Source organism: Orbicella faveolata, unplaced genomic scaffold (genome assembly GCF_042242905.1).
Source record: "Orbicella faveolata isolate gen_17 unplaced genomic scaffold, um_ofav_v1 contig_1, whole genome shotgun sequence".
Taxonomy (NCBI): domain Eukaryota; kingdom Metazoa; phylum Cnidaria; class Anthozoa; order Scleractinia; family Merulinidae; genus Orbicella; species Orbicella faveolata.
The window spans coordinates 11087225-11110201 of record NW_028301536.1 but is presented as its reverse complement, the minus strand read 5'-3'; the positions used below and the strand labels follow the sequence as shown (position 1 = coordinate 11110201).

Below are 22977 nucleotides of genomic sequence, written 5' to 3'. Positions count from 1 at the left end.
CATCACCCAATGTATGGTTTACATAGCAGAGGGGCATTCTGTCTGCGCATGCGCTAAATCTTTTGGAATGAAAGAATCGTGACGCCATTTTGATTTCTCGAGCGTGCGATGGCGGTTTTTTTTGGGTGATCTAGCCCTCTCCTAGGAGATATCATGGAACGAGATAAAAGAAAGTTAAATGCCTACATACATTGCTAACGCTCTGGGTTTCTTCTGGGGCTTCCTTCGACTTCCCGTGAAAAGATCTTTTACAATCAAACTGCCTAAAAACAGCTAAGAAATGGGCAAATCAACGGGATTTAAATTAACATCAGCTGATTTCCGGATGTTCCCACAAGTGGCAAAGCAATTAAGGTGAGTCTGAAGACCTTAAAATTTGTGTTGTGACAAACTTGGCCTGTGTATTTTAAGATGATCGTAAGGTAGAAGGCTCCTTGTAACGGGAGAATTTTGATGTTATTCTGAATTTGCATTAGCTTTGGAATCAAATTTCTATAAAATCCTACTGGTGCCCCAACTTAAAAATATTGCTATTAATAGTGTCTTTTCCTTTTCTTTACAGCGGCTAAGGATCGCAGTCTTTAAAAAATGTACAGCCATCAGGATTAAAAATTTCTTGCGAGCACTTTTCGTGCATTGCAACCGAGCAAATTATGGTAGTGGGATATGCCGTTCAAGTCTGCTTTAGAGGTACTCCTGGAGTCCATCTCATTGTTATAATAGTCTCACCGAGTAGATCTTCTTTCATGATGTTTAATTTTATCATTTTTTATTATGTACGGCGTAGACGGTGTTTTTGCCCTTCGAGTGAGTGTTCCGGCAGAAAATTGACAAAAACTATGTTATGGTATGTTGCCCCAACTCAAAAATATGTTCAGCAAATAATTTATTTTTCCCTTTTCCGAGCTATGCAAGTTCCTTAACCAGAAAAAATGCGTGCTTTTCACTGCAAAGATTTGTTTAAATGTATTTGCAGTTCAAAACGTCGTGTCTCGATCTTGTACGTTTCGGTTCTTCAGTGGAGTTTTCGAACTCCCCACAGTACTGTTTAGTACACTTGTAGTTCTTTAGGTCTATCGTGCGAAATGATAGTTGTTTTTATCGAAAATATGAAGGGCCCATTAACCGATTTATGACCGCGCTCGCGCGCGTTGCTGAGGAGGTGAAATTTCACTTCCGGTTACTTACGTCAGCCTGGGCGCAGAAAATAAAAATAACTCAATAACTTCCAAATTCGCTCACATTTTAGATGTTTTTCTTTGTGTTTCACAAAATGCAAAGTAAAAAAAGTACAAGCAAAGACAAAATAAGAGAAAGACAGAAAAACAATAGCAATAGAAAGAGAAAAACTAACTCCATGTGGCTTTGTTTGATCTTACCGAAGTGTGCTTGTAGTGTAAATTGAGCACGCGCTGATAGGGTAACTTCCAATATATATCGGGCGCACTTCAGGTTTCTTTAAATGCTAAAGGAAACGCGGTTTTTCCTTAAATCCAGCCTTTTTTGACGGATTTCGATTAAAGCCAACGTTGGAAACATAGCTACGCATTCCTTTTTCAAAATCATGCTTTTTTCAGAAAATTACGAACTTTTAAATATTTTGAAATTCTCTCAAAATCTGACCTTTTCGAAATGAAATAAAATCTATGCATAGCGCAATGAGGACTTAAATTAGAATATTAAATTAATGAAAAAAATTCCGATAAAGTAATTTGCCTGGGAGCCTTTGCGTTTTTTCAGTATTAGTCACATGACCATGGGCGTGGCCTGAGGACGTCATCACTAGTGTTGCTGATCATGAAAAAGTTAAAACGCACGAAATAACTCTGAAGTAACTAAAAATGACGGGGTTATATGAGAACAAATTTTCCCTAGCAACGGCTCGAAAAGATCGGTTAATGGGCCCTTAAGCTTATAAGTTAGCAGCTAATCATAAGAGCTTTACGACCGCTTTATTTTGACTAAAATCTCTACGTAGCTTTGGAACTTCACTTACTTGCATAGAGAAGAAAACATTTATTTATATTAAGTTGAATACGGCACTTGAAATAATTTAACCAGCATACATGTTCACTTGAAATGTGTTGTAAACCTTGCATTTACTCATAATGTGTATGCCTTAAACCATGTTTTTTGCAAATTATTTCACCAAATAAATAAAACATCTGCTGAGCAACTTACTTGGAAAATATAGAACAATAATATATTATTATAATATTGTTCTATTATAATATTCAAGTTTTCAGAGTAACATAGCTGTATTAGGTCTAAAGTAAAGTTTTCAGAGTTTACTTTAGACCTAGTACAGCTATGTTTGATCCCTGCAACTGTGTTTCCCAGTCTCCCACTACCATCCTTTCTACGTATCGCACAAAATTGCGGGCATTTCCAGAAGAGCTTGAGGCTATAATGCCTCCTTGTTGGCCATGTTTGTGACTTTCAAAGAGGCAAATACTTGCATTCCTGAAGCATAACACCATCGTCTTGTCTGGGGGTACAATCAGGACTGCAGCAAAAATGTTGGATGTTGGCAATGGTAGCTTGCAAGATAAGATTCAAGGTCTTCGACAGTGAAAAAGCCCAAGTCTGCAATTAGTTCAATTTTCTGAAATTCTTGATTGCTGTACTGAAGGACCTCTTTGACTTACAGGTTTGGTTGTTGCACAGGCACGTGAAGCAAGCTGTAAATATGGTTTCCTTTGAGAATTAGCTGGCTGTAGAGAGGAATTACCTGCGTAAGATCTTGAAGTTATTGAGGAATGAAAATTTTACCTTCAAGAAAATGGCATACAGTTAGCATAGCAATAACTGTAAAGGCATTTCTTCCAATCAGACTCCCTGCTATGCTTGATTGGCAAATATTTGGAGGCAAGAGCCACTCAGTCACATCCACATGCTGGTTTGTGGTTACAGTTATTTGGTATGTTGGAGCTGGTGGAGTGTTACTCTCTGTGTGGTTTTCCCTGTGCCATGACCAGTTGCATCTCGAGAAACTACTGCCTGAATTTACTGTGCAGACATTGTTGGGACAAAAATCACATTTAACCTGTGAACCGTTGGATCTTTTGTGTCCACAAACGAGATGGTGGCATTTTCTGCAGTGTGGAGGGACCTTAGTAGTAGTTTCACCTGTGTTGGAAACTCTTGTGAGTCTTAAGTTATGGCTGGAAATTGGTAATGGTTGTGAAGTTGGATTAACACTTGCAATTTCATGATGAAGCTGTCTTGTAATATTTTCAAATTCATCTTGCTCCATTTCTCTTGCAGTTGTAGTTTCAGTGGGTGAATGTAACCCCGAGTCAGATCCTTCATGTCCATTGTCCTGGCTCACAGCTGGTACTTCAGTCCTTGAATTAGGATTAAGAATTGCTTGCTTCGCAGTTTGACCAAGTTCTTGAACTTTCTCTTTCAGGAAGTCCTTACTTAGGGGCATGAATTTAAGCCATTCAAGCAGGTATTGTGGAAGGAATGAACGCAACCTGTTAAAACTGTCCAGTCATCGCTTTGGCTAGACATCGTACATTAATAATAATAATAATAATAATAATAATAACAACAACAACAACAACAATAATAATAACAACAACAACAACAACAACAATAATAATAATAATAAATAATAAATAAATAATTACATTCAGGTAAGTCACATTGCTTAGTTGCATCAGGTTTAACCTTACCTTGATACCCAAGAGGTCAAGCAGTACTCTTGATGGGATTGTTGGCACAGATTGTTGGAAATTTTGAGTAGTTTTTTTTTTTTTTTTTGCATTTGACGAGAATGAGCTTTGTCCGTAGTAGCGATTCTTGTTAACATAGAACTAAGCACTTGAGCACACTTGACTTTGAAAAACTGTAGTTGGTTCTGGGAAAATGAAACCTGTGATGGTGATGTGAAAGCTGATCTAAAGGTAGTTTGTTGTTCCTTAGATTCAAAAATTTGTTCGGCTTTATTTCTTAATTCATCAGCACTGTCAGAGGGCTTCGTTTGGGCACGTAGAATGCTGTGGATATTTTCGACAGGATACTCATCAAAAATTGTTATGTAGGTACGAAGTAGTTTATACAGTTGGGGTGAATGCTTTCCCCAGTGTGAGCACATGTTAAGCCAGACAAGCGGAGCTTTGTTGTAATGACGACGCTTAAGGTCATTCCCCAGTATTGCATTGCGCATCCCTACTGCGCATAATTTCACGCGTGATTAGCGCGCGCGCATTAAAAAATGGCGGCTTTTTCTTTACAACTGGGTCTCGCCATAAAGGTAAATCGTCATTTTCTCGAAAACGAGTATGGTTACCTATCATTTTTTTCTGTTGTTTTGAATTGAGACGAGTAATAAATTTCTCTGTGCAAAATAAATATGGACCAATTCTCAGTGTAGAACAAAAAGCAATCGCCCGAAATGTGAATTTAGCAAGCAATCGTGCCTACAATCGTTGTGCTATTATAAGTATTTATATGGGTATAAACAGGGTGCTGTTGCTCCTAAACGAACATGGGGGCCCCTCATTTTTATTTCAAAATTTAAGTTCCTATAATATAAACAATCAATAGGCACAGTTTCACAAAAATCTCAGTGCAGGTTCTATTTCAATGGAATGACCTTAAGACAGGTGAACATAATCCACATTCAAATCATAGCCCTGAAGTATTCTGAAAAATTATTAAGTTTAAAAGAAATGCTGTAAATAGAGAGAGCTAAGGGTATGTAGTTGTCCAAAAGAGTAAGAAGTGTTCCATACTCGGGATCTTTAAATCGCCAAAACTCCTTCATCACAGATTCTCGTATTAATGTCCATCCTCCGTAAACAGTTTCTAAGAGCAAGCTGATCCTCCAGGGTTTTGGTTTGTCTGCCAGTTTTGATCGAGTAAAAATTCTTTCATACAATGTTTCGAAAAAATGGATGGAAGGAAGTAACAATGTGTTCTCTACTGTTCAAGATATGTGGAGAGGACCTATCGTTGGAATCACAGAGAGAATGGAGGGCTGAGAAGAGAAGTTTAATGGCAAACTTTGCTCATTGTCAGAACCAGTGAAGGATGGATAAGAATATGCAGATCTGATGCAGCTTGAGGGTTTTCACGGTTGACTTGATGAGGTTGCTGATAGCTGATAAACTTCTTTACACACCGATATATTATTTGGCAGCAGAAAAATTGACATGGTCAATCATCAGGATGAAAAATAATGAACTTTTTTGCATAATCACCCAAACCAGCACCAAGTGCTATGTCATATGCTGTATTAAAGTCCTGTTTGGACTTAAGTTGTAACTCCACAAAGTCAACAAGGTGAAGGTCATCCATTTTTCTCATTGTTTGCACATTGTCGTTTTCCGAATACTGATGAATGTTGAGTCGCTGGCGTTGAAGTTCTGGGTTAAAAAAGCCTCGGTAAGCCAGTTTCGCATAACAGAAGCATCTGAACTGCTCATGTTTTGCATACATGATGCAGATGTTATAATCTTTAGGCATGTGTTTATACTGATGCCATTTACATCATGCATGATACTGGCCTGCAGCACACTTACGGTAGGTATGTTTTTGAAAGCTTTAAGGCTGGTTTCCATATGATCGCAGACGATCGCGGATCGCGGATCGCAGAGCGCAAAAAGTTCTGCGATCGTCTGCGATCGTCTGCGATCAATTGCGATCGTGCGATCATATGGAAACCAAAGTTCTGCGATCTGCGATCGAAACGTATCCCATAATATTTTGAATTCTGACCGATGATTCAACGCTTCTTTGCAGCAAAGCAACCGCTTATTTGTTGTAAACATGGCTGGCGTTGAACAAGGTAACGTTAGTAACGAGAAATTTATGGAGGAAGTTGCGCGACATCAGTGGGTTTACCACCGTAACAGTAAAGATTTCAAAGACAAAAACGAAAAGGCTAACCGCTGGGAAAAAATCGGGGAGAAATTTAATTTATCGGTGGCTGAGGCGGAGGTCAAATTCCGCAACATAAGAACTGCGTATGGTCGTTATCTGAAGCGATTGAAAACGCTACCTTCTGGATCGGGGCGAGATATAGTGCCAAGAGAAGTTCAAAATAGGTTGACTAAAAGAAGAAATAAATTTGTTTAGAGCAAAATTTCCTCCTCGACGTCCGCCATATTGTTTGCTGCGATTTCCCGCCAACACAACACGCGTGTAATTTTGACAGTTCCGCTGTCCGAAATGTTTGCAACAGTCGGCTCTGCGATCGCTTGCGATCGTCTGCGATTATATGGAAACCAGCCTTTGCGATCTCTCTTTGCGATCGTCTGCGATCTGCGATTTGCGATCCGCGATCGTCTGCGATAATATGGAAACCAGCCTTTAACGACTATTGTACACACAGATTTTGCTTCGGATGCCTTATCTCCCTGTGGTCTTCTTTTGGTGTGAATTGAGGTTAAGTCATCTATAATCAGGACTAAAAGCCACTTGTTTTCAATCGCATCTTGAATGAAATGTTTGAATGATTTGCAATGATTTTCAGACAACAATTTAGCAATGGTGTTCACTGTCCTTCTAGCACAAGAGAGATCCATAACGTGCTGTATTTCCATACCTTCTTGATTTATATTACAACACCTGAGGTAAAGGGCGTGTTCAGTTTGAAGTGTATTGCATGCCTGACTCAAACAGTAGCAAAGGTTGCAAAATAACTGACACAGCCCTTTTCTTATTAAGATTAATACCCTATGCAGAGTGCCTTGCTGATGTAATTGCATCAAGAATGGCATCAAAAATATTTGTTGCCCCTGCTGAGATGCAGAATTCTCTGAACATTTCAGGCTGGTAGACGTGAATTCCCTTGTTAGCAATTAACTCACTGTATATTTTGTTTTTGACCAAGCTGAGTTCTTGACTTATGTCACATCCTAGAGAATACATGAAAGAATAAAACTAATTTCAGACAAACATAATGTTCAAAATATGGCTTGTAAGGGTCATTGGGGGGTCATGATTGTGTTAATTTGTGAAGAGTTGACCCTGTTGCAATGCATTAGATGAAGATTCCTGTTATGTGCATCGAACTAAATTTGCTTTTATGTACAATCACTTTTTGAATTTATACGGATGGTAGCGTTTGCTTTTCTTATGTGAATCATGTTGTTTTACAAAAGTAGCCTTTGTTTACCACTAATTCTGTAAGGGAAAAAAGCGTTGTTGTGAGAAAAAGGTCGACACTAGGCCTACATTCATCAAAAGCCAGCTTACTAAGCTCAGTGGGTAACTGCACAGTCAACCTAAAATACTGTAACTATCAGTACAACTTATTATTTATTTCTTCAGTGAACCACAGACTCTGGATGGATAATGTTTCTATGTACGTGGCCATTGCATATTAGTAAAATTATACATGTCTGGATTTTTATTAAAATGCATCTTTATTTACTTGTTTATTTCTTTATTTTATCAGTTAATGTGAAGCTAATTCATCTGATTGACTCCCTTCCATCAGTATTTATTTCTTTATTTAAAATTATAATTTTGGAGATGGGTGCATGGCTGGAAGGTTGCTTCAAAGAGCAGTCCAGGAGCAACTTGTCTGCCTGCCTGTTGACTGATTAATTTCCACTAATCCCCTCCTACTTATCAAAGAGGGCTAGTGATATGAATGGGACAGCAACAGTTTTATTGGAGTGGGTGGGGGGGGGGGGGAGCATTCATCAGTGGTAGGAGGTTGTGTTAGGGTTTGGGAGCAAATGTAGTCGAATATTAAATTTTAGAGGTTTGGAATTGCTAATTTCTTGCTCAAAATTGTACTATCCCTGTGAGCAACTATGGTTATAAGTTTATTCTTGCTGGTTTGTTGTTTATACATAATTTAGTTTTGAAGACCTTTTATCTCAAAATTTCAAATGATCCTTTAATGTTAAGTTTTCTGGCATCACAGTTTTGTTTATTTTTAAAGATGGTGTCTACACTCAACTACACTACTGACTACAGCTGAAAGTGGAATTCAAAGGCAGACCAAGCAAGCAATTTTACTTTGTGACAAAATCTTCAAATTTTCCTCCATTTCTAAAAAGGACTCCTGTGATATAACTACCATCTCCCTATCATTATCTGCACTAGCTACACACTCTGTTTCACAACCTGACATTGACATTACTGGTCCTCTTCTCTTCGGAACTCGTCCGGGTTGGTTGAGATTCGACTGAACATACTTTGAACAAAAAATAAATACTATTTTTTAGAAGGATTCTACACTTCAAGCCCACTGAAAATGTTTGTTTTACATTTTCATTCACTTGTTTACAAATAAAGCTCGGCACTATCAATGAAAATATGGCACTTCTGTAGTTCTAACTGCACGCAGCAGCGTTCAATCGTTATTTTCACATCACAAGTGTAAGTAAGATTAAAGAAATTAAACATGAGAAAAACACTAACGTGGTGAAATGTCTTCCCATTGTTTCTGTACTGCTGGAGAACTTTTCTGCAGGTTTCACAAATGTCTCCCGATGTTTTCTCAAGGTAACCAAAACAGCCTTCCAAGTTGGCGTTTGACTGTATACTGTCTACAGTATGGAATGGAGTTCTCTGAGACTTTTTCCCACAGACTATACACCCATGCTTCGACCTTTCTACACTTTCCGTCACGTTTATAATAAAAATTAGTACACACACTTGCAAAAGGAAAAACAATTTGTTTGCACCGCAAAACTGCGCACAACTTTGTTTTGGTTTTCGAAGAATGGCAGGAGTTCGAGCGCTCGCTTTGTGCAGGCGCGCACCAGCGGCTACACTCATCGAAACTCAAATCTGGTGCATGTGCAGACAGAATGCCCCTCTGCTTGGTTTACATGCCATACTCGCGCTTTCATTGACACTGACGTAATCGACTACGCTACCACGTACGCGACTAAAAAGAACAATTTTCCTACCGTGACCAAATCAAGTTTAACGAACCTAAATATAAAGCAGGAACACCAGAATAGCACCATGTTACTAATCCCCAACTGTTAATGGCTTTTAGCAGAAAAACTAGCTGCTATCAGCAGAAAGTTATACTGAAATCCACCTGTAAACATGTACCTGCAGATGGCATAGTGCGCACGCAAAACAAGCTGCAAATTTTTGACTTTCTGGAGAGGTGATAGGAAAAAATGTAAAGGGCACCGAAAAAGTTTTCAAAAAAGATGAAAGTGACTCATTTAACTTTTCAAAACGCGTGGTTACCACTACATTTTATGCTATGAAATGGAAGCAGCAAGCCTACTTCACACGTGATGAATTATTAGTTGTGAGTAAAAGCTATTTAGACTGTTTTGGCTAAAGCAAAGGAGAGCTGTCAGGGACACTGAAAGTGCTGTTGCAACAATTTTGTTATTAAAAACATACCAAAAGTGGTTTTTATGTTACCATTTACCATGTAGTTTTAAGATCTTTGTAAATGTGTTGGCTTTTCTGTAGGTAAAGCCAAACTCTAAGGAAATCTGTGAATAAACATCTTTTCCTTCTTTTTCAGAAAAAAATTTACCTCAAATTGTTTGAGAAGACTATGGACCTTGCATGTTTCCCGATTTACAGGATAATATTTAAACAATTTGAGTGTAGTCAAGCGGCTCTCAATAGCGACCTCTGGTAGAACTGGGCAGTTACCGCTTTATACATAGAAACATTTAAAATAGTTGATTTATCTCTCATGGAATGATTTCTTACATGCATATGCCAACATTAGTTTAATGTTAAATAAATCCATCTTTCAGCACTAAAATTCAAGTTTGACTGCACAGAAATCCGATGTGATTACATTACATTACATTACATATGCCAGGTTACATAGCACATCAAGAGAATGCATGTCAAAAGATAGTTGCTATACAGATAACAATGAAAGCCAGTGTAACCGAATGAATTTTTTATCAGATTACTCTGAAAAAATTACTGTGGAAATGAGATATTAGTGTGCACACCTAAACAATTCTCTGACATGCATTATTACAGATCTCTAAACAGTTAATTACTGTGAATAATTTATTGTTTACACTAGCCCCTTTAACTCAACAACTCTGAGAAAAAAATTGGCCTCAGAGAGATATAACATAAGAACACTTACAGTATTTTTGCGATGAGGAGAATGTTCACCAGTCACCACAAGCACACCTGTCTTTGCACTGCAACAAGGTCAATATGATGGGTAGATTAGTGGTGCTAGGCATACCTCAGTCATTTGAGACTGAAATATTGTGACAAAAAACTTCATGCCAGAAAAACCAGGGAATCTGAAGTTAGTATGATTGCAGCAAGGAAAATAGCCTGCAGCAGGCTCATCGTGAGAAAAGTAGGAAAGGAAAAAGGGAAGAGCCTGCCCACGTAGCTAAGAATTCTGATTTTTTTCCCCCAAGAAACCCCGCTGATGCAACATGGAGTAAGTTGTCAAAAATCAGTCAATGAATCCACACCACATATGGATGTAAATACTGTCCACAACTGCTACCAAATTTTGGTGAAGCGAAGAACACCTGTCTTTCGGGACATTCCAGAAAGACAGGTTTGGTAACATGGTATTCTTTTATCCATTAGGTGCTACATGCATTTAATATGAATTTACCACTAAGCAATAAAACTTGGACTCTGTTAAATAAGACAGAGTTCACAGGATCCAAATCCAACTTCACTGACATAACCTCTTAAGTCTGCAAGGGTTACAATTAAAACATGGAGGAAATTGTTCAGTTAATTATTAAATTAACACTCTCAATTGCCAAAACATTTGCGAGCAACATTCAGACGTTCTTGGTCCACGACAGGGATTTATTAAGAGTTTCTTTTAGACAGTATTAATATAAAAGTTAGCACTGATACTTGATAGAATGAAAACTTCACTCACTCAAGCTTGTGTCCCTTGAGGTCCTTCATTAGATCATTGCGCCTAAAAACAATCCACGCCAAGCAATCGACATAAATTTACAAATTTACAAAATTGCTCATTACCATATCAATCAGTTATCAAGTAGAAAGCTGACAACAAAAGAAAAAGAAAACTAATTTAACAAATAAATGAAAGGGATGTCATCAAGGGCTGTAAAAGGATTAATTAAAAGCAATTTGTGGTTATCAATCGGCAATATCAAAAGAGTAAGAATTTTAAGCTTAGGACATTGCCTGATATCAAGATAGAGATATGAATAAGGGACATGTAAGAACTACTGTTACAAAAGACATGATATCAGTCGATCGTATAATTTCAAAATGTTGCTTCATGATGTATCAAAATTGCACCCTGTAAAAATACCCCAACTCAATTGCAGAAACAAAGTTTTATGAGTTACTTGTGACTGTTTGAGGAATATTTTGTGTTTCACTGACTGCTCTGCTGAACAAGGAAATCTTAACATTGCAATTGAATTTAGTGAAAATAACAATTTCTTCTTACTTTGTGTATGCACTAACAAATGCCGCCACATTGTGTGCATTCATGTTCTCCTTGACGTCCTCTTCAAATTGGTCAACTAACTCCAATTTAGGCTTTCCGGTGTCCTGCCAACACACAGAATATAGGTAAAGGTAAAGTCTGCATACTATTATTATAGTATTTCTACTCCCCCCTGGATGGGATGCTAGTCTATCGTAGGGTTACCCCCCAGCATTAAATTTGATGGTACCCGATTATACACCTGGGTGGAGAGAGGCACCATGAGAGTAAAGTGTCTCGGCCAAGAACACAACACAATGTCTCCGGCCAGGGTTTGAACCCGCTCACTCCGGAGTCACGCATACTAACCATAAGGCCACCACATGTCCCATACACAGAATATAGTGCACTCCTTAATCTCGTAATGTCTTAACATTTTGCAAAAGGTCAATTGCACAAAGCATAGAACAAGAAAGCACATAGAAGAGTACAGGATACTGGTGTGAGACATGAAGGAAACAAGTCATACACTGTATAACCAACCATGATAGTTGTCAACCAAAAGATCTTAAAAGAGGAAAAAACTTGACACAGACACACTGTTTCTTCATGGCAGCAAATAATTTTTGTCTATAGACAGGTAATTTGTCTGACCACAACTAGTTTTTACCCGACAAGAAGGCTGTCTGGTCAACCAGTTAAAATTAGTAAATTAAATTTTAGAGATAGTGATCTGTTGACACATTTTAACATCTTAATTGGACGTAAGATTATATCAAAATTGGGATGTAACATAGTGTTCACTTTGTTTTTTCAAGGAGAATCAGACTCAAATGGTTTCATTATGGCCAAATTTCTTATGCTTTTTTTTGTATCTCCATTTAGTCCTTATTTGGTGAAATACTCTCAAGAAAAAAAGACAAATATAAGATCATTTGTTATAGGGCAACATTTTGGTTTCCAGTGTTTTGGGAGAAACTTTGATTTTGTCAGCATGTCATGCTGCTGGCATCACATGTCTTTCACACATTAATTTTCTTTTTGAAATTGAACTTTCCACTTAAGTTGTAAACTCAAACTTAAAATTTCAAGAAAATTGTATCAAACATCCATGGTCAAAGTACAGTCGAACCTTGATTATCTGTACCTTGATTATCCGGATTTCTCGATTATCCAGTCTTTTTCTTTAGTCCCAATTTTGTCATGAATATTTATTAGTCATGATCAAGATCCCTAGCAATATTCTTTTTAAAACTATGGCGTTGAGAAGTGCAGTCAAAAGCGAGTTTGTTTTGCTTTTAAAGAGCAAATGCAGCGCTTGCACACGTCATAACTAACGAAGAACACTTGAATTAGTTCTGATTGGCTCAGAGTTGAGTGATTCAAGATGTACAGTAGACCATATTGTTTTCCAAACGATTTGTAAAAGTGTTGTTTCACAATTAAATGTTGCTTTATTTAAACAGTTTTGTTCTTCATTGCATTCGTAGAACACAGTCCTAATGCAGACTTGAGTCGAGTTTCATGGGATGGTGGACCTTCCTCCAAAGTTGCGACACCGATTTGTCCACCCCGCAGCAGGGGCGAAACGAATGACATCATCGCCAAACCATGTGCTGTACATTTCTTTCGAGTGTGGGTCTTCATTTCGTTAAAGTACGGGTTTTTGTGGACATTTACACTGTAATTTGGAAGCTGTAAGTATTCAATTGTGCTCTCAGTGTTGGATTTAGGTGAATTTAAACACCTCGACGGTGGCATTTATCGAAGTCTGATGGAATTGTCCTTGTTTAATTTATTTGTTTTAAAACGAACACGACTTTGAAGTGCATTGGCTTTCGGGATGTTAACCGTGGGAAAAGCTGTATTTTGATTGCATTAGTTGATTATTTCCAGTTGCGACAGACACGTAGATAGCTCAGTCCTTATCCAGTTGAATATTGTTTGGAATCGGTGGAAAAGTACTCTGAAGGCAAGATCCATAAGAGTGAGCCTGAACCAAGGAACGGCAAATTATTTAAATACTGTCTACCTTATTCATCAGGGGAACATGATATGCGAATTAGTCGCACAGAGTTTGTTTAGGCTGACAATAAACGAGCACACAATTGCAAATGTTTGCTTACATTTGTGCTTCCGGTTTAGAATAATGTAAGTAAAATTTACTTTTACAAATTAGCTTTTACGTTCAAACATAACCAGTTAATGTGAGAATATTTTGCACGGAATTTTAAGGCTATAAATGTAAATATTTTTGTTCTATTAAACTTGTGAGTCTACAGAAACTTGCGCTGTCATGCAACATGTCAACAAATGGTGGACTTTGACACTATGATAAATCTGTCCGTATAAAAACCTCGGTAGTCAATGAAAAACGTTGATTGCATTCAACGAAGTGGAACGCAAACCTAATTTTGACCTGTGGCTTTTCAGACTTGGTCTCCCTGTGCACGGTTCTAGGCTGAAAAAAAACACATTCCTGTAAGGACACCAAAATGGCCACCCCGCTTGATTTTTGCAGGGGCATGTCACGGCCAGTAAACTGGTACCGTTTAATGCTAAGACATGTGAAAAGTCATGTGGCAAACATGTGAGTATGTAGGCAGGCCATGTGAGCTTGTCTTTCCGATGGATCTTTTCTTGACTTCTTTCCATTCAGTCGCCGTACGCCTCGTTATTATGTGCTCTCAGCGTTAGATTTTGGCGCTAGATTTAAACGCTTCGACGGCAGCATTTATCGCAATCTGAGGGAATTGTCCTTGTTTATTAACACGACTTGGCTTTGGGATGATAACCGTGAGAACAGCTACATTTTGATTGCATTTGTTGATTAGTTCCAGTTGCGACAGATAGCTCAGTCTTTATACGGTCAAAATTTTATTGTTTGGAATCGATGGAAAAGTACTCTGAAGGCAAGATCTATAAGACTACTTTATTCATCAGGGGAAATATTCGAATTAGTCGCGAAATGAGCACGCGACTGCAAATGCTAGCTCAGAATAATGTACATAATTTAAATATTCTACGAAACTTGAGAGACTACAGAAACTGGCAGCGTCACGCAACGTATCAACAAATCGTGACCTCTTCACTAGCATGGACTTTCACACTATGCATATCTGACTGTAAAACCTCGATTGCTGCTGAAAAATGTTGATTTTAACAATAGACAAAGGTTGAAAGTCAGCTAGTGAAATCATTTGTTTACGGTATATGTATATTAAAGTGAGAGCGTCGAATGCACTCTCATAATCTCTGATTACTACTATTTTTAGCAATAGACAGAGGTTAAAAGTCAGCCAGTGAAATCATTTATATATATTTAATTAAGTGACGGCGTCGAACGCACTCTCATAATCTTTGATTACTTCTAGTCAATATTCATATTTTCGATTATCCAGACCCTCGCTTATCCGGACTATTTCGTCTAGTCTCATTGAGTCTGGATAATCGAGGTTCAACTGTACATGTATCTGAACAGGCCAAGCCTTTGACAGTCAAAACCTGACATTTAACAGAAATTTGTCCAATCATTGTTATTTGCAGGCATGCTAATGTATTCTGTCTGTAGCTCTGCCGCAATACTTTATGTCAGGAAGATAATGTGCACATCACAAAGGAGCACCACTTCAAGAAAAGCAAGGCAGCATTATAATGGACTCAACATTGTGGCTGAGCAAGTTTGGTTGTTTCCACGTTTAAGATTACAGTATACCTTCAGATCGGCAATTTTCTTAAAATTTGGAGTTTTCGTTCAAAGTAATGGTCAAAGAGTGATCTCTAATTTCTGAAAACAAAATTGAAAAAAATTTAATATTGGCAGAGAAATGGAGGTTTTATGGCCAGAAGTAAAAGTTCCCTCTTGATTGATAGCCCTATAACATGTACACAATCAACCAAAACTACTTTCATGGGAATATTACCTATATGGATACCACGAATTGGCTGGCTCCTCAGTTGATCAGCATTGTTATTCCAAGCATTTTTCGTATTAGGTGTAATTCTATTAAGTTATAAGTAAACATGGACCATGGAAAACTCTGTTTACCAGTTCGAAAAAGCGAAGAACGAATGAAAACACATCAATGAGTGAAGAAGCGAAAGTCGGCCTTGAGGATGAAGCTATAGCTATCGTATCAAACGGGCAAAAAGATTGAGTCAAGAGAAGAGAAAGGTTCTGTAAAAGTTTGGAAACTCCACAGCAATAACAGCAACGTTTACAGGGACTCTTTTGTTGAGTCTGACACCAATGAATCATCCAACTCATTGAGATCCATTGGAATATTATCCATGCACATTTGCTCCACTGCGCTTCCTTTTGTTCAGTTTGTTATTGTCGCCCAGCCACTCTAGCATTCGTATCCTTTTTCACCTTCCAAATTTTGCCAGACCAGCTTCAAGAAAAACCAAACTACAGAAATCTCTCTGCCTTGAGTGCATTGCAAAACACAAGGGTTTTCTGGCTATTCATGTGTAAATTTCACCGCAAGTTAATGGCAGTAAATTTTCTGAGCGTTGATTGGCTCAGTGATCTGAGAACCCAGTTGAAGGCGTTTGTCGGCAGAGTTTGTTTGCGAAGCAAGAGATTTTTCTTAGCGCTGTTTTCTGAAATAAATTTTTTCGCTTGAAGCAGACACTTTAAAGAGTTACAACTCAAAGGAGATTTGTTCGTTTGCCCTTAAATTTAGACAGTAGCTAGATTAACAAACAGTACCGCTTAAAAGTAAGTTACCACCTTGCGAGATGAGACTCTTGTCTCACGAGACTAGAGTCTCGTCTCGCGAGAGCTTTAAAAAACTGTGAGTACGGCTGCCTGAACTTCTCGCAAGATTTTAATAGCCTATTGTAAAGCAAACAATGTAACAACAACGCCGCAAAACTTTGCACGATCTGACGAAGCTTTGCTTGCGAGCGCCAGCACCGGATTTCCGATGTTTACCACGTTCATAAAAGATGTAACTCCAGAAATTTTTAACTCACATGGTTTGAGAATGGTATCTGTGAATATATACGATGCAAATTTTTCAGTTTTCAATCGAAAACATATCATTCATAACTTCCACGGTGTCCAGACCTGTGCGCTGAAATTGCTTCTTTTGCTGATTGATCCCAGCGGCTTCTTTCGCCAAGCAAACGCCGCGATTAATGAAGTCATTACCTTCACTTCAGTAGAAAGGTGCTGTATACATGAAAGAAAGGTTAACAGTGTCATGTTTAAAAGCAAACACAGACCGTTCAGGACCATTCTTGGCCTTTGAGCGGATCACAATTTTCATAACTGTGTTTCGATCACTCATCGACGTGCGTTACTAACTTTGCAGTTAAATGAGTTCCGTGACACAGCTTATCTTGCAGCATTTGCTATTAAAAACTCCTATAAAGCCATTTCGTTTTTGAAACGCTCCTCTTTGTTTGTTGGGTTCTCCAAAAGCCTTTTATTGATCGATGTACATGTAGGCAAGTTCAACATCAACACAACTAAGTTGATCAAAAGATCGCAATCTTTCCATCAATCACTCAGCAGACTTTGGCTTTCTTGCGTGTAAGCGTGTTTAACAAGGAAATTAAGATCAACATAACTTTCAGTATTCAAACTGACGTCTTCAGCGTTCCATTTCACGTTCCAATTCTTTGGACACTTCTGCCATGTGCGTTTGTTATTTTAGCAAAGGACACGTGCATAAAGTCATGTTTTTGATTTGTTATGTAATCAAAAGTTCACTTCCTTTCTCACTGTCAGACGAAACATGTGCAGATTTACCGAAGTTCTCTTTCCGATGGTTAATATTTCTATATTTAGGATTGTTTACATTCAATTTTATTGATGAAAACAACCGTTTTACGATTCAAAAGCGAGTTCAAAGGACACACGCACTTATACAAATTCACTGCGTTACGGACTAAAAATAATCCGCAAACTATTGACACTTTGCTCATCGATTACTCAAGCACTTTCACCAACGTCTTGATTTGAGAATAACAAACAATGTTTCCATTCAGTTTCTTCATTTGCGATGATAGTATTGGGTTTTGCGGAGCAAGTTTCCACTTAAAAGCTGTCGTTCATATTTACGCAAAGTTAACACACTGCAATGAAATAATTAAAGTGACTGCGAAGTTTTTTGCGAACGTCTTTGACGTTCGTTCTTCATCACTTTCATTTAAGTTTTTCGCTTGTAAGTTAAAGTTGGCTCCGCTGAAGCGGCGTGTAAAACAAGAGCCCACAAAACCAGATGCTCTCACGGGGTAAACTTCACTGCGTTGCGAGAAATTAATCGTTTTCTCGCAAGCTAACTGCTTGTAATTTATTCCAAAATATACGCTTCAATGGTTCTCGCGAGACGAGACTCTCATCTCTCGAGACAAGACTCTCGTCTCGCGAGAAATGAGATGAGAGGTGATAACTTACTTTTGAGTGGTACTGTATAAAAAACAAAAATGTGTCTGCGAATTGTTTATTGTAGCTTACAGTTCTTGTTGACGCTACATCTAGAGATTTCGAACTCACGTTCTGTTGAAGAGACTCTAGGAGCCCATTGAGAATTGAAAGATAGAGTGAGTGAGGTTCAACTAGAAAAATAAATAAAAATACATGTGAAGAGCCGAGCGATATGACAAAATACACGACAGAATATAAAGACTTACAAAATGTTCCCTGACTGTAGTGATGACGGTGAAGCTAGGTAGAGTATAGATTCCACAACAATATTAACTTGAAGCTAGAGAAAATGTTGAAAAGATTGGTGCGCTAGGAAACCGTAGCGTTTAAATAGTCCTAATTTGCATACATAAATGGCAAGCTAAAATAAAAATTCGCACGTGGAATCCTACATTTATTTCGAAATATTTTTTCTCCCAGAGTAATTTTTGTACCATCACTTCACATTTTTTAAATCCTATTTCGCAAATGTTCTGTAACTTTTTACTGCAATTGAATATGGCAAAACGCAGACACCCTTTTTTAGCGCTTTTTGTCTTGAAACCGAGGAAAAAAATAAATTGGTGAAAAACAAAATTCGCTTTGACTTGTAGCTTCCAAAAGGTGATTAGGACGCTTACATTTAGTGGTCGTGAAAAAATCGGAATTTCATTTTATTTCAAAATTTTTGGTATGGTTTGATGAGCCAACTCTATAAGTTTTAATTTGATATAGGGGTTTAGGTATCTACAGCTTAAACTGGATGTGCTACATCGCTCGGATGTGAGACACCCCTGAAGGTATACGGTAACCTTAATGAGGATTCTGCTCAAAGTTCAAGCAATAAAAGCAAAAATTATTTAATACTAAAATCGGTTCATAGTACAGTAACTTTTTGAATGCTATTTGAAACATCTCACTTTATTCATTTCTCTAAGTGACCCTACAATTTCATTCTGAGGCGTTCTCGAGAAAGTTAGTGTCACACCTCATAAGTATGCTTAAAGCGTGGGTTATTGTGTTTTGAACTGACATGAAATGTCTGTTTTTATTAAAATATGGATAATTTCAAATTCAACTTTCTCTTGCAGGGTCAACTCTAGAGCTGAAGTCTCGATATGTTCTTCTTAACTGTATTCAAAATATTACATGTACCATGCTGTGAAGTTTTTTTGGTAACTATATTTTTCCCAATATTACTCAAATGTTCAGCGGAAATCATCTTAAACTCTTATTGTGCTTTGAGGAGAGGAAATTATTTTACTTTTCAAGTCACTATTTCAGTGCAGGAAAACAATATTTACCGATTGACAGATAACAGTTCATTTTGTACATACCCTCTCAAAATGATGCCACATGAGGTAGTTTATAGTTCCTTCTGTGAATCCCTTCTTGTCTAGTTGTCGTGTTTTAACCTTCAAAGAAACAGAGCATTAACTTGTTACTATGCAGGAAGAACTAAAATTATCTGTTAGGCTGTTGACACTAATTACAAATGTTTCATAGGCTCTTTTGTGTTGAGCTAACTACATAAAAAATATATTTAAGTCAGGGCTGGCAAAAGGCAGACCTCTCAGAAATGGTAAAAAGTTTCCGAAAAGCTTTGAATAAATACGTTTTTAACTTTCACGGAGTCTGGATATGAAACGATTCAGTGCTGGAAATAATTTTTCTTCTTTAAAAGGACATGTGTCCTTTCAAATCTTCATTTTGGTCGAACATCTTATCAATTTGCCCGGACACTAATTTGCATAATTGATTAGCATAATTAATTAGCATAATAAAATTTATTGGCATACTGTAAAGATTTTTAATACAAATCGTTCAAAACTGCATTTAAATTTGATTTATTTATCATTTATGATGATTATATGACTTAATCTACAAGATGACTGGAAGATCTCTCCTGGTTTTCTCCTAATTATATGTTCTTCAAGCAAACCTTGTTTCCTATTGAATTTTACCATTAAAGGGACACAGTCAGTTTTAGGACCACCCTGACTTGGACAATAGTTTTCTCACTTTGAAAAAAGTTCACCTCAACCTGAAATCAAAGTACATCTAGAAATCCGCTTCAATCTTTGCAGTGTTTTTCTTGATTTTCAATCATTCACTGAAAAACCTGTTTTTGAGTGTGCTTTTGCTCAATCCTATGATATTATTTTTATCATATTTGGTTAAAAACAGTATGGATCGCATCCCTGTGATATGCAAATTGGCTATGAAATAGTATCTAATGCACATATGCGCCAGCTGACTGGGTCCCTTAACAGCAGGAGCCCATCACTAATACAACTACCCCAATTATTCCTGTCCCGGTGTTTTCACAGACCGATCTATTTTTAGTTTGAATTTACCACGAATTCAGCCCCCCCCCCCCCCCCCAGGAACCTCAGTGACCAATCACAAGCATGGACTTTATAATTTCACCAGAAGATTAGGTCGACATGTCCACCTGAGGCTGCCATTTTTCTCCTTATTGATTCGAGCTCATATAGACTGGAACTGACCTTTTTTGTGGGAAAAGAAGCCTAAAAATAGACCGTTCTGTAAAAATGCCATGACATAGGCTCAGTATGGGAGTTGGAGGCTCCTAGTGATGTGCTCCTGACCAAAGTTGACTCAAGGGTACAAACATGAAGTGCTAACAGCATATCACAATGCACGTAGTGCATAATAGGGAAATTTCTGAAGAGTATTTTATATGGCAAGTACAAGAAGAATGAACACTTCTGCTTTATGATATGGCAGAAGCCTATAATGGGCTCCTGGATATGGCTGAGACTGTCAGAGTCAAGGGCCTAAAATTAAAAAAAATCTTGAGTCACCATTTGGCAACTAAGTGATAACAATCAAGTAGGAATTTTACTCAGAAAAGAACTCAATGCATAAAATCTGTAAAGAAAAAATTTTCAAGACTTTTTTGGCCGCTAATTTTGTGCACGTAGCTAATGTAATGTCTCTGAAGGATTCATGCACTCCAAGAGACACAATCAGTAGGCATACATGACGTACTCAATCCTCAAGGGTTTGCAATGCATTATAGGGTGATTTCAAACACAAGCAGCCATTTGCAAGTTTTCCGACGTGAGGGAATCCTTTACAGCAAAGCAAAAGGATAGATTGCTTTCTTTTCTTATGCTGAATGCTATAGAAGCAAAGGTCTTTCACTATGTAGTTCTGGAAGGACATAATGTCTGAGAAAATAACCGTTATTGATTGTCAACACAGAGAAACGTAGTCGCCATTATGATAGCCTTTGAATGCAGACGTATTTTTCAGCTGTCGACCAGAATTTTTGGCTGCCAAAGATGAAAATTTTAGCCCTAGTGGCGACCGTACCGGTCGCAATTTCAAGCCTTTTAGCAATGTATCGAACCAAATTTTATGGATGGACAATAACTTGGTGTTGGTAAAATGTTCGGACATCATGTCCGATCATAATGTGAAATTGGCCGGACATATTCAAAATTTGGTCGGACAATGTCTGATGACCGTCTGTTATTTCCAGCCCTGTGATTACTGCTGTGTAAACTGATAACTTTAAATTATTTCCTCAAGAACTTCAGTTACAAAGGGGACATTTTAGTTAACATGCAAGTCACACAAAAGGAAAGTTCATTGAGTGCACCAATGAGAAATGTGTTTATACACTGCTGGTTATTAAATGTGTGAAAAAAATTACTTTCAACAGAAAAAATAAAATCAGAATAGGATATTTTATTATCCAACTGCAGCGAATACCATCCAAATAACAGTACAAATATAGAGAGATATTGTACAGTTATTTGTACGGTAGGAAACCTGTTTGCCGTACAGGTCGGTGTGCGCATGGAAAACTGTCACACTTTCCCTCTTTCTTTGAAAAATTTATTGACTACAGCAGTTGAATAATAAACCTCGCGGACTTCTGTGAGCGGGATGCATTTGTAAAGTTTCGTAAACGTCCTGCATATTTCACGTTCAAACATCTAAGAAAAAGTTCCAGTTGCCCTACATCTAAATCTTGGACATTTTGAACAAGGCATTGGGGATAAATATTCCAACGTAAACCTACGAGTGGGAACTCCACAGTGTGAGCCAGATTGCAGGGATGAATATTTCATTCGAGCATTTTTTGTAGCAGTGTCCTATCAACGGGATAAACTGAAGATTTCTATATTTCCAGACTCCCTGATGGTGAGGGTTCCTTTTTTTGAACAGCTTAACAGCTTCGTAACCCTTTTTGTTTGCACTTATAAATTGACAGGGTTAAAGCAGGTTTCATATTAGTGGGTGCAGTGGGTACGGCGCTTTTCTGTTACGTTACTACAAGAGGTCTGTTTCAGTTTCAGGCAAAGCATTTGGCATCATTTATGAAAGTGAATACTGGATAGGTCCCTTGGCAGAATTGAGAATTCATCACCATCTCTTTGTTTACAACAATAATTGTGTCGTTGATTGTTTTTGTTTCTTCATAGTCATCCTTAGACTTTTGTTTTGATATTCTTGACTTAACGGCTTAAATAATTGGTCCAGTCAAGTTGTTGCTATGGAGAGTGTGCAGGAAGTTTGACTTTACCACCACATCTTGTTGCTCTTTCTGTAGCCCTTTCCCTGGCACTAATTTTTTATGACACCTCTCAATCAGTTTTCAAAGGATTCATGCTGCTGATCTCTTGCACTAAGAATTGTCATTCGAGACAAGTACTATTAAAAACTTCATTCAGCTGACTTTATATAATTCTTCCTTATTGCCTTATTTAACTATCCTTCCATTACAGGAACAAGCCACTGATAATCAACACTTTAGACCAAATTTGATATATTAACATCCTTCCTCATCTTTTTGCCTTAGAGGAATAAAACAAACCTGATCCTTTAGTTACCAGTCATTTGATTAGCCCCTAGCCAGTTAGCCCCCAACCACAAGTTGATTAGCCCCTTACTCATGCTTAAAAACATCTAGTTGGGGTTTAAATGGTTAGGGGCTAATATACTTAGGGGCTAAATGACTGTTACTGATCCCTGCGCTTGATGTCTTTTGTTATTATTCTCAAAAGCCTTAAAGCCATGTCTCAAAATTGGCCTATTTCAAATGTTGTGGAGGTTCTGTTGACTCAGGCTTGCCCAAGTTAAAGTTAGTTGTCTGGATGAATGACCATTTTACCTGCCTACCTCATTACTAGCACTCAACCACAGGTAACATGGCTCATTTGCCTTC

The 22977-nt window shown here is 37.8% G+C and overlaps 1 protein-coding gene and 3 pseudogenes across 1 annotated transcript in view; all 4 read right to left on the bottom strand.

The window, feature by feature from the left end:
- The window catches only part of LOC110050403 (protein NDRG1-like), a 41492-nt gene that overhangs the window by 1489 nt on the left and 17026 nt on the right, over positions 1-22977 (bottom strand). The window contains exons 9-12 of the mRNA XM_089288875.1: positions 19112-19189; positions 11378-11481; positions 10832-10873; positions 10058-10115 (exon numbers count right to left, since the gene is read on the bottom strand). Coding sequence (XP_089145001.1) covers positions 10058-10115; positions 10832-10873; positions 11378-11481; positions 19112-19189 — 282 coding nt within the window. The remainder of the gene's footprint in view (positions 1-10057; positions 10116-10831; positions 10874-11377; positions 11482-19111; positions 19190-22977) is intronic.
- On the bottom strand, positions 1012-3660 carry LOC149118074 (uncharacterized; annotated as a pseudogene).
- Positions 4231-5780, bottom strand: LOC149118073 (uncharacterized; annotated as a pseudogene).
- On the bottom strand, positions 4231-6882 carry LOC149118072 (uncharacterized; annotated as a pseudogene).